General features: G+C 54.2%; 3 protein-coding genes across 3 annotated transcripts; 1 reads left to right on the top strand and 2 right to left on the bottom strand.

The window, feature by feature from the left end:
• Positions 1-1,124: 1,124 nt before the first annotated feature.
• On the bottom strand, positions 1,125-2,717 carry LOC136510519 (uncharacterized mitochondrial protein AtMg00810-like). The gene is made up of 2 exons (XM_066504938.1): positions 1,632-2,717; positions 1,125-1,220 (listed from the first exon to the last, which is right to left on the bottom strand). Exons 1-2 carry the CDS (start codon positions 2,715-2,717, stop codon positions 1,125-1,127), a joined length of 1,182 nt encoding a protein of 393 aa, XP_066361035.1.
• Positions 2,718-4,707: 1,990 nt separating this feature from the next.
• Positions 4,708-5,544, bottom strand: LOC136510518 (uncharacterized). The gene has a single exon (XM_066504937.1). It carries the CDS (start codon positions 5,542-5,544, stop codon positions 4,708-4,710), a length of 837 nt encoding a protein of 278 aa, XP_066361034.1.
• A 4,522-nt stretch (positions 5,545-10,066) lies between these two features.
• On the top strand, positions 10,067-11,500 carry LOC136510517 (uncharacterized). The gene is made up of 2 exons (XM_066504936.1): positions 10,067-10,337; positions 11,067-11,500. Exons 1-2 carry the CDS (start codon positions 10,067-10,069, stop codon positions 11,498-11,500), a joined length of 705 nt encoding a protein of 234 aa, XP_066361033.1.
• Positions 11,501-12,277: the final 777 nt, after the last annotated feature.

Below are 12,277 nucleotides of genomic sequence, written 5' to 3'. Positions count from 1 at the left end.
TTCATTGATCTATACATTTGAGAGACAAGAGCTTGAAGATACTTCCAGAAAATTTCACTGTGTGAGTTGAAGTAGATGGATTATAGGGTGATTGATGATTCACACTTTCATAAAAGTACCACAGCCCTGCAGTTGGGCATGGTGTACATGTCCAGTCACTCATTTCGCCATTTTGATCGTGGAATCATTACCAAATATATTAGGAACCCTACCAAACCATTAGAACCAGAAAGTCATCGAGTGTTAAGTGAGAAACAGCAGGATCCTGGTTTCCAAATTCACTATAAATGCTTTCTGCAGGAAAACAGAAACAGATTACCAAACAACTATCAAACTGGGCCTTCACGTGGTGAAACACTTGCAACTTCCAGCAAGATGTTTTCCTCGTCTACTTGGAGGCAGATGAGATGAACCTTGAGGGCACAACGACGTGCTGAAATCAACCACCACACCTATGGCTCCAGACTCATGTCGCATGTACAGACGAATCAAGTAACCAGGCCTTTCACTGATATGTACTCCCTCCGTTCCAAATTATAAGTCGCCTTGACTTTTTTGGTACACAGAATTCACTATGTATCTAGACATATATTATATCTAGAGACATAGCAAAATGGATGTATAAAAAAATCAAAGCGACTTATAATTTGGAACTGAGGGAGTACATGATTTGGTTCTACATTTTCAAGTAGACGCCTTTCATGTGTAGGAAGGCAGCGGTCAAGCACCAAAACATTATCTCCAGGAGGACGAACGCCAAGGTGCCCCATCATTTTGACTGAAAGATGGCCCGGAGCAGAGATTCAGTAACATCCACCTGAAAGAGAAGGAGACGTGTTTGTAAGAGTGTGTGTTGTAATTTATCTGTTATCGTTTTTTTAATGCAATGATACGTAGCTGTCCTGCATATTCTAAAAAAAGAGAAGGGGAGGTTCCCCTTCTTATGTTTAGCACTTTCTTCCTAAGAAAATAACAAGGGTAAAACCTACAGCACAAGATTTGGTATACGCAAAATATTGGTGCAAATGTGAGAGCATGTAACAGATTTGGCAACACACAAGACATTTACCAGGTTGTTCTCAGGTGACCATCAATAAAACCCTTGAATAAGGGTTGGGAACAGCTCACAAGCAGGAAGCAGCAAGAACATAGACTATAAGTGCGTTCATGCCCATCCACTGGAATAGTACGAAGGGCGTCTTAATATGAATAGCATCAACCTGCAAAATAGACAGAGCCTATGTAATAGGATGCATCTGAACCCTATTGCTAGTAGCAAGCATTTCCTTCTAATAATCTAGTTTGTTACAAACTCGCCTCTTTTCCACGACGTGCTCTGTGTCTAGCGATGTTTGCCATGGCGCACATGAACCGAACAACCCGGGCTGCATCGAGGACCAAGCATGCCTTCGGCCACACGCTGTTACCCCTAATGGATCTTAGATTCAGATTGGGGAAAGCCCAGAGGACAGCTTAGCCATAGGCCGCTTGTTAGAATTGAAATGCAAAGAACTTGGCTTATCTTACAAGAAGGTCTGCCACTGCTTTTATAAAGCAGCTAGCTGCTCTCCTCCTCACCTGCTCCAGCATATTCTAACCATTAAAGTGGATGCTTAGCATATTCCTATTACAAGGCTTAGAAGCCTGAAAAGTAAATTGCAGCAAAGTAAGATACAAGTGATCTGTTGTAGCCCAATCCTCTCCCTCATCTCCTGGAACTTGGTCTTCCCAAGCGACTTAGTGAGGATATCAGCCAGCTGGTCAGTGGTGGCAATGTGGCTGGCCTTGATGCTCCCATCCTCCAAGCAATCCCTGATGAAGTGATACTTGATGCGGATGTGTTTGCTTCTTTCATGGAAGATAGGATTCTTAGCCAGAGCTAGAGCAGACTTGTTGTCCACCTTTAGCTCAACCACATCAACCTTCCTACCAAGGAGCTCTGCCAGCATCCTTGACAGCCAGAGTGCCTGTGTTGCTATAGTGGTGGTGGCAATGTACTCCGTTTCACAGCTTGAGAGGGCCACCCCCTTCTGCTTGAGGGACTGCCAGCCGACCAAGCAATCGTCGAGGAAGAACATGGTCCCGATTGTGCTCTTACTGGTGTCCACATCATCGGCAAGGTCACTGTCGCAGTAGCCGACGAAACGCGCCTTGTTGGGGGCCCTGCCATAGTGAAGACCGTAGTCGAGGGTGCCCACCACGTAGCGTAGGATGCGCTTGACGTCCTGCAAATGCTCCATCGTTGGCCGCTCCATGAACAGGCTCACATACCTGATGGCGAACGCAAGGTCAGGCCGGGTATGGACCAGGTAGCGCAAGCTCCTGATCAGCCGCCAGTAGTAAGTTGTATTGACCTCCTCCGCCGTGCTATCCCAACTAAGCTTGAGCCATTCCTCCATCGGTGTGTGGGCTGGATTGCAGCCCATCATGCCGCCGAGCTCTAGGATGTGTTTGGCATAGTGGGTTTGGCGAAGGGCGATGCCGCTAGCATCCTGGCGCACTTCGACGCCGAGGTAGAAGCAGAGGAGGCCGAGGTCGCTCATGTCGAACGCCTTCTTCATCTGTGCCTTATTGCAGCCCATCATGCCGCTGAGCTCTAGGATGAGCTTGGCGTAGTGGGTTTGGCGAAGGGCGATGCCGCTAGCATCCTGGCGCACTTCGACGCCGAGGTAGAAGCAGAGGAGGCCGAGGTCGCTCATGTCGAACGCCTTCTTCATCTGTGCCTTGAATGCCTTCACCTTTTGTCCTTCAGCGCAGGAGATGATGAGGTCGTCGACGTAGACACCGATCAGCAGGACATTGCACCCACTGCCCCGCTAGTACACTATCGCCTCATGCGTGCTCTGCTCGAAGCCCATCTTCTTGAGCGTGGCATCGAGCTTCATGTTCCAGGCATGCGGGGCCTACCACAAGCCGTAGAGGGCCTTGCGCAAGTGGTACACCTTGTCTTCTTCTCCGGCGATGGCGAAGCCCGATGGCTAGCACACGTACACCTCCTCCTTGAGGTCGCTGTTGAGGAAGGCGGACTTGACGTCCATGTGGTGGACCTGCCACCCCTCCTGAGCTGCCAGCGCAAGGAGGACGCAGACAAACTCCATGCGCACCACAGGAGAGAAGGCATCGTCGTAGTCGATCCCCTCTTGTTGGACGAAGCCACGCGCCACCAGTCGTGCCTTGTGTTTGATCACCGCTCCTAGCTCATCCTTATTGAGCTTGAACACCCATTTGAGAGTGATGGGGTGGTGGCCGCCGGGCAGTGGCACCAACTCCCAGGTGCGGTTCTGCTTGATAGACTTGAGCTCCTACTCCATCGCAGCCCACCATGCCGGATCACCCTGCGCCTCAGTATAAGTGGTCGGCTCACCGGTGTGCGTCAGATGAAGCTGGGTGAAGAGCCGCTCTACCTGGCCTAATGGAGACTCCAGGTGAACTGTGGTCATCGAGCTTGCCGATGTGGTTGAGCTCCTTGACGAATGTCAGGCAACCGAAGACCCGTAGATAGCTGACCACCATCTTACGCCCGTGCTAGGCCTCATACGACGTCTTGCCGTCAAGAGCCTTGGTTGGAGAGTGGTTCAGTAGGTGCACGGCGGTCATCATGGCCTCATCCCAGTAGACCGCTGGCATGCCCCACTGAGTGAGGAGGGCACGAGCGGTGGCCACCACCGTCTGATTACGGTGCTCAACGACATCGTTCTGCTACGGTGAGTAGGGCATGGAGTAGTGGCACTAAACCCCCTCGTCGGCGAAGTACGCCGTGAACTCAGCTGTCGTGAACTCACCACCGTTGTTCGTGCACAGCACCCGAAGCTTGCGGCCGCACTCCTTCTCCGCAACAGCTTGATGGCACTTGATGGCGTCCGCAGCTGCCACCTTGGTGTTGAGCAGGACCGTCCACATGTAGCAGGACACATCATTGACAAGGAGGAGGAAGTAGCACCGACCTCTAGGTGTAGCCGGTGTCACGGGACCATAGAGGTTGCCGTGTACAAACTCCAGCTTTTCCTTGGCGCAGAAGCTCACCTGGCGGGGGAAGCGAAGCCGCCGCTGCTTGGTGAGGATGCAAGTGTCGCAGAACTGCTCCACATGCTCAACATGCGTCATGCCCCGCACCATCTCCTTGTTGTCAAGCTGTTTCAAGGCCTCAAAGTTGAGGTGCCCAAAGCGCTCGTGCCAATGCCAGGCGTCGTCATCACGGCGGGCTACAAGGCACACGGGCTGCGTCACCTGCCCATGGAGAACATAAAGGCAATTGACACCTTTGTTCACCTTGGCGAGAAGTCGATGACGGCGATCCCAGATGCGTAGTACCCCGTGCTCGATCTCCACGCGCGAGCCATTCTCATCCAGTTGTCCTAAGCTGATGATGGAGTTCCTCAGCGCGGGGATGTAGTAGACACCGGTGAGCAGCCTGTGCTCGCCAGTCTTGGCGGTGAAGACAACCGAACCGATTCCCTTGATCTCCACGGCGGAGGTATCCCCGAACTTGATGGAGCCTCACACACCAGAGTACACATTGGAGAAGGACTCACGGCGACTAGTCATGTGGTGGGTGGCACCGGTGTTGAGGTACCAGCCGTCGATCTTGTCGTCGCCAGTATCAGTGCCAAGGAAGGCGTGGGCGCGTGGCTCGTCGAGGTGGAGCAGAGCGGAGCCAACCGACGCGGGAAGGGGAAAGCTTGAACCTTTCTCCTCCTCCCCTGTTTCTTATCGCAGCTCAATGCACTCATGCACCAAGAACAGAGCATGATCCTCCTCCTCTGCTTGTGCGACGTGGGCTTGCTCGCCGCGGCGTGGAGGAAGGCGGCAGTCCTTGGCCCAATGGCCAGTCTTGCCGCAGTTGAGGCAGGTATCATCCTGGGTTGCCATGCGCTCGTCAGCGGTGCCGCCATCAGCACCACCGTTCCCTCGGGGTCCCTTGTCCTCCTTCTTCTTGCCGCCGCGTGGTCGCCAACAATGCTCCCTAGGTGGACAAGAGCCGGAAGCCTCATCCTTCTTCTTCTCGAAGGCCAACCACTGCTCGGCAGTGTAGAGCAGCTTGCCTCCGACGGTGCTTGACTTAGTGTGAGGCGCCTCCTCACGATCTTGCACGGCCTTCAACCTCCCGGTGACCTCCTCGATGGAGAGCGCCTCGAAATCGAGAAGCGTCTCGATCGCCAGCACGATCTGGGAGTACTTCTTTGGGATGCAGCGCAGGAGCTTCTCCACCGTGCGAGCGTCGGTGATGTCGGTGTCGCCGTTGTGCGCCATCTGGTCCTTCAGGCTAGAAAGGCGAAAGGCAAAGTCTTCGACTTGCTCACCGAGATTAAAGGCGAGGCCTTCCCACTCCTGTCGGAGCCACTGTAGCATCGCGTGGCGGATGCGGTGGTCGCCGCGGCACGCGGTGCCGATGGAGTCCCAAGCCTTCTTTGATGTGGCCTTGTTGGCGAGGGAAGCACCGATCTCCGTTGGCACGGCGACGCACAACACCTCCAGCGCCCGCCGATCGTCGTGGAACTCGACATCACCGAACTCGACCGCGTCCCAGAGCTGCCGCGCCTGCATCTTGACCTTCATCAGCAAGCTCCACTCATGGTAGTTGGTCCTTGTGAGCATCGACCACGGCGCCCTCGATGCCGCTCCGACGAAGGCGAGACCCAGCGGCGCCTCGTGGGGCTCCGCGATCCTCCAGCAGGCGAGCGCTCCATCTCCGCCCGCAGCGCGGCAGCAGTGGCGGCCGCGGCTTCAGCCGCTACCGCTGCATGCGTGGCCACCGCGACTGCCTGCGAGGCCGCTGCCTCTGCGGCAGCAAGGCGTGCGGCGCGCTGGAGCTCCCTGCAACACGCCTCCGGGGTTGATCAACTCTGCGGTAGCTGCGGCGCGCCTAGCCCTCTAGCTGCCAGTGCACATGGCTGCTCTCCAAAACCCCAAAGAACCCTAAAGGCTCCGATATCAATTGTTAGCCCTAATGGATCTCAAATTCGGATTGGGGAAAGTCCAGTGGGCAGCTTGGCTATAGGCCGCTTGTTGGAATTAAAATGCAAAGAACTTGGCTTATTTTACAAGAAGGTCTGCCACTGCTTTTATAAAGCAGTCGGCTGCTCTCGTCCTCACCTGCTCCAGCATATTCTAACTACTAAAGTAGATGTTGAGCGTATTCCTATTACAAGGCTTAGAAGCCTGAAAAGTAAATTGCAGAAAAGTAAAGTGCATTCGAACACTAGGCTTATCTATCACACGCCTCCACTAGCCTAGCTGATGCAAAACAGAAATAGAGTACATGTGCAACAGTTTATTCAACAAGTGGTATGGTCACTAGTGCCGCACGCCGACCGTGCGCGCCCCTGTCCCCGCGGCGCTGCGTGTCTTGGGGCTCTGGCGTGGTCATCATCCCGACGGTGCAGTGGGTGCCCATGGTTGTTCCATGGGGACCGTTTCTATCCAATATTTTTCCAACCATCACGGCGGCCTGCTGGCAAGATCTGTGACACAGTGCTCACATCGCTGCTCATACGCATGCCGCCACGTGTGGCTTCAGGTATAGCAGACCCGACGGCGCGCGGCATGGCGAAGATACTCAGCACACTTGCAGGACATGGCGTCAGGCAGCTACCAGCTCACCCAGGGCTCCAGCTACGAGCTCCCCGTAGCTTGATTATTTTTCTACATCAACATTCTGCGTCGTAGATACGTTGTTCCAGATGCCTCCTACTCACAATGAGCTTTTATTGTCTTCGATCACCCAAACTTTCACTCTCCTCATACTGTGTTGCACTGATTAGAAACCACTCGCTAGCAGCCACACACAATGATACATACTTATAAGAGCAAGTGCAATGATACAGCCGGCTGCCGGCGAAATAAACTCCAGCCTGGCTTCCATTAAATGCAGCAGCGGCAGCCAGCAGCACGTTGCACCCAATGCGGAGCCTGCGCAGCAGCAGAGCAGCCAGTAAAAACGCAGCACACGCGTATCCACCCGCTTCAAGCCGGCGTTTTGCAAGACGCCCGCTCCGCACTCTCTCTCCTGTCCTCTCTCTGCCAGCAGGGATTCAGCCGGCTTGCAGCCAGCCATAATACTTGCTCTAAGTAGGAGCCTTAGGCTCTTAGCGTCATACGACCTTTGCCAATTGGCATTCATTATTTCAAGTGCATATAGCCATTATATTTGCTGTCTACCAACCTGTCTAATTAATTAATGAGAAAATCTGAACCATTTTCATGCAATCCTCTCATTTCCGAATCTGGTGAGTTAACTTCTTTGCCAAATTAAAGGATAGGTTCCTCTGAAATCTCTGGTTCATAATTAGTGCATTGGAGTGCTCGGTGCTGAGATCTGAAGTACCTCACCTCAATGGACTCTCTGTCGCTGGTCGCCTCTGCCATGGCTTCCCTCTGTCAGTCATTACTCAGCATGAAAGCATGGCCTCCGTCCTTAGCTGCCTAGCTTGTTACAAGACAGCTCCTTCATGGCCTCAGCTTGGTCACTGAGCATGAAAGCTATGCATGTGTATATGAAGAGTCTCTATTCATGGCTAGTTAAAAGTTCAATAATGGTGACACTGAAATATAAATCTTTGCATGCAGTTTCATATATGTTACTTTACTAGACCCTGTGGCTTTCTGCTTGAGGTGCCAGATCCCAGCAAATGCAGATAACTTGTGATATACAGAAATTCTTACTCAATCCATCATAAAAAAAAGTATAATTCCAGTGTGCATGCGGCGATAGAGACCTGATGCAAGATGTTTTGCTTTCTCCGTTTCGTTTGTGTTTTTTAGGGGGAGCAAGTCTTGTTAAGCTGGAAACTCTCTCAAGTTTCTTTCTTTTGTTTGGCACTTTTGGTAGGCTTGCTGTTTTGGTCTTGTAAAGGGGTAGCAATTACTATGTTACCCTGATATTGTTAGATAATCTTTTGCATCTCTTGTGTGAATGCGTAGCAGGTGAAGGCAGCGTCAAAAAGGGCTCCCTGCTGCTGCACTGTAGCAGCTGCAGGGGTAGGCGCCGAATGGCTTACCTGCCGCGCTGTAACCACAGCAGGAGCAGGCGCTAAAGTCAGCCCTGCTGTCACATCTAGTCACTGTATCAGCATGGCAGCTGTACTAGGACTAGATGGATTGAGTTGTATAAATAGTTTGCCACTGCAACTAAGTAAAGAGAGAGTTTATATTTGCCATCTCCTATAGAGAGCTCTGGCCAACGTTGGTGTCTCTGCTGTGTGTGTATGCTCTGTTCTCCCTCCCTTGTTCTACCTCTAGCTATAGTGTGTGCTCGGCAACACTAGTGAGTGGTAGGATATCTCCGTACCGGAGATCGAGGGGCTAACAAGTGGTATCGGAGCCGTACAAATGCCATCACCGGACTAACCGCTGGCGATGACGCACGGTTCGGAGATGGACGATGGCAGTGGCACTGCTGTGGCTGCCCAGCCACGATAGGAGGTCGTTGTTCGCACGATGCGGGAGGTCAGCGGCACCAGTTGGCCGACGCTGACTCGCACTAACTATGGAGAGTGGTCGGTGACCATGAAGATCACGCTCAGAGCCTGTTGGCTCTGAAATGCTGTTGATAAAGGCACCAAAAATGAGGAAGATGACATGTCGGCGTTGGAGGCTATCCTCGCTGCTGTATCGGTGGAGTACAGGGAGCTGTTGGGGGCGAAAAGCTCTGCTAAGGAGGCGTGGGAGGCTATTGCGGCGATGCGCATCGGGTCCGACCGCGCAAAGAAGGTGACGGCCCAGCTTCTGAAACAGAAGTATGCCAACCTCAAGTTCAAGGATGGTGAATCGATGGAGGACTTCTCCCTCCGCCTGCAGACGCTCATCAGCAAGCTGAAGAGCCATGGCGTCACCATCGACGAAGAAGGGACGGTCTCCAAGTACATCCACTCCATGTCGGCAAAGTACATCTAGATCGCTCTCTCCATATAGACGATGCTGGACTTGTCCACCCTCACCATTGAGGATATGACAGACCGTCTGTGGGCGGTGGACGAGCGTCTGGAACAGGCGATAGCAACGAAGGATAGCGGCAAACTACTGCTAACAGAGGAGGAGTGGGCTGCTCGGAGAAACTCTGAGGTAGCCTCCTCCAGTCGTGGTGGCGATGGCAAGCGCCGCGGCAAGGCTTCTTTGGAGAAGAAGAAGCAGGTCAACCCCAACGCCGGTCGACGCTACGGGAAGACGGGCCATTGGGCATGGGAGTGTCCAAATCGCAAGCAGGAGAAGAAGGCTGAGGATCATCTGGCGCAGGCTGAGGATCATCGAGGCCACTATCATGATGGCGATGTTCTGTGCACTGCACGACATCGAGGCCGAGGAGAAGGGAGAGGTGACGGTGGTGGAAGGACCTAGGAAGGCCCTGAAGGTTGTCAACCTCGACAAACCATGCGCCCAAGTCCACCTCAGACGTGTGGGCGGCGAGCAGGAGCAGCGGTGGTATCTGGACTCTGGTGCCAGCAACCACATGACGGGTTCCAAGGCAACCTTCTTCGAGCTCGACGACGATGTTACCGATACGGTGAAGTTTGGTGATGGCTCAAGGGTGGCTATCTGAGGGCACGACACCATCATCTTTAGGTGCCAGAACGGGGAGCACCGTGCGCTGACGGATGTATATTACATCCCACAGCTGCGTTCAAGCATCATCAGCATTGGCCAGCTGGTACTGATCAAGGACGGGGTCCTTAGGATCAGGGACCGGGAACAGCAACTTCTTGCCAAGGTGAAGAGGTCCAAGAACCGGTTGTACCTGCTTGACCTGAAGGTGGAGCAGCCGGTATGCCTGGCGGCAAGGCACACCGAGGAACCATGGCTATGGCATGCCCAGTTCAGACATCTCAGCTTCGATGCGCTTGGTCGGCTAGAGAAGGTGGTCTGAGGGCTACACCACATCGAGCACGGAGGCGAGCTGTGTGACAGCTACCTGGCCAGGAACTAGAGGAGGCTGCCGTTCCTAAAGGCGACCAAGTATCATGCGGAGGATGCCCTAGAGCTTGTCCACGGCGACCTCTGTGGGCCAATCACACTAGCCACAAACGGTGATCGGTGGTACTTCCTCCTGCTCGTGGATGATTGTAGTCGCTACATGTGGCTGCAACTCCTGACGAGCAAGGACAAAGCGGCGGCGGCGATCAAGAAGTTTAAGATGCGCGTGGAGGACGAGAGTGGTAAGAAGCTCTGCGTGCTAAGGACTGATCGCGGCGGCGAATTCACTTCGATGGAGTTTGTTGCGTACTGCGCGAATCAAGGTGTGGTACGACAACACACTGCGCCGTACTCGCCACAGCAGAATGGCGTGGTGGAGAGATGGAACCAGACGGTGGTTGGCATGCCTCGATCTATGGTGAAGGCCAAAGGCATGCTAGCAAGGTTCTGGGGTGAAGCGGTGACCACGGCGGTGTTCATCCTCAACTGCGTGCCCACCAAGGCCCTGACGGGCAAGACGTCATTCAAAGCTTGGTATGGACGCAAGCCGAGCGTGTCCTTCCTCCGAACATTCGGCTGCATCGGCCACGTTAGGAAGATGAAGCCGATCCTCACCAAGCTAGAGGACAGGAGCACATCGATGGTGTTCCTAGGCTACACGAAGGGTACCAAGGCATACCGGCTCTACGACCCATGCGGAGACAAGGTACTTGTCTCGCGCGATGTCGTGTTTGACGAGAAGGTGGCTTGGGACTAGAAAAGTCCGAGCATGGGGGAAGCTGGCGGCTTCACCAGCACATTCGTCGTCGAGCACTTGGTCATCCACGGTGGTGGAGATGCTAGGGAAGAGGTGTCGAGCACGCTGGGAGGGGTGCCGAGCACTCCAGCGATAGAGCCGAGCACTCCTGGGGAGGTGTCGAGCACTCTGGGAGGGGTGCCGAGCACTCCAGGAGTGGAGCAGGGAGGTCCTGCAGTGGAGGCGACCACTGCAAGATGGGTGCCGAGCACTACCGTAGCGGAGCCGAGGGGTCTTGCAGTGGTTCCGACCACTGCAAGACGTGTGCCGAGCACTCTGGGAGAGGTGCAGACCACTCTAGGAGTGGTGACGAGCTATCCAGGAGTAGTGCCGAGCACTATAACCGGGGTGCCAAGCACTCTAGGTGTTGTGCCGAGCACTCCGACTGAACAAGGAACTCCATCAACACTGATCGAGTTCGCCTCACCTCCAAGTGACATCACTGAGTTCGTGGATGCCTTCCACGACGGTGAGGAGGTGCGGTTCCGCAGGCTAGAAGACATCGTCAGCGGCACAGGGCCCTTAGACCTGGCGGGTCGGCTGCTCAATGACCCAGAGCTGCTGCTCGTCAGTGCAGAGGAACCACCCATGTTCGCGCTCGCCGAGTGCGATGGAAACTGGCGACGGGCGATGCTGGAGGAGATGAAGGCGATCGAGGAAAATAAGACTTGGGAGCTCATCAATCCACCACCAGAATGCCGTCCGATCGGCCTGAAGTGGGTGTACAAGGTCAAGCGGGATGGGCTCGACGCCATTGTCAAACACAAGGCGTGTCTCATCGCCCAAGGCTTTGTCTAGCACGAGGGCAATGACTTCGAGGAAGTCTTTGCACCGATAGCGCGCATGGAGTCTGTCCGACTGCTTCTGGCTTTGGCAGCAGCAAAGGATTGGCGCGTCTATCACCTGGACATAAAATCGGCCTTCCTCAATGGTGACCTGGCAGAGACGGTCTTTGTCAGGCAACCTCTAGGTTTCGTTGTCAAAGGAGCGGAGCATAGGGTGCTCCGACTGCGCAAGGCGCTCTACGGGCTACGGTAGGCCCCATGAGCGTGGAACGCCAAGCTTGACGTCACATTGGGTGAGCTTGGGTTCACGAGGTGCGCAACCAAGCACGCGCTCTACACATGGCGATGGGGGAAGGAGGAGCTCATCGTCGGCGTATATGTGGACGACCTGATCATCACCAGCGCGCGTGCGGAGGACATTGACAACTTCAAGCGTGAGATGGTGGCTCGTTTTTGAATGAGCAATCTTGGGGCACTCTCCTACTACCTCGGCATCAAGGTGAGACAGGGGAAGGAGGAACTCACGCTCGGTCAGAGCGCATATGCCTCGAAGCTGTTGGAGCGGAGCGGCATGGCTGAGTGCAAGCCATGCGTGACTCCGATGGAGGAGCGGCTAAAGTTGACGAAGGCCAGCACTGCGGCGAAGGTGGAAGCAACACTCTACCGGAGCATCATCGGCGGTCTACGCTACCTAGTCCACATGAGGCCGGACATTGCGTTCGCCGTAGGCTACGTCAGTCGCTTCATGGAGGATCCTCGAGAGGATCACTAGGCTGCGATGAAGCGGCTG

Source organism: Miscanthus floridulus, chromosome 16 (genome assembly GCF_019320115.1).
Source record: "Miscanthus floridulus cultivar M001 chromosome 16, ASM1932011v1, whole genome shotgun sequence".
NCBI classification, from domain to species: Eukaryota; Viridiplantae; Streptophyta; class Magnoliopsida; order Poales; family Poaceae; genus Miscanthus; species Miscanthus floridulus.
The sequence above is the reverse complement of the archived record's forward strand: the minus strand, read 5'-3'. Positions and strand labels throughout refer to the sequence as shown.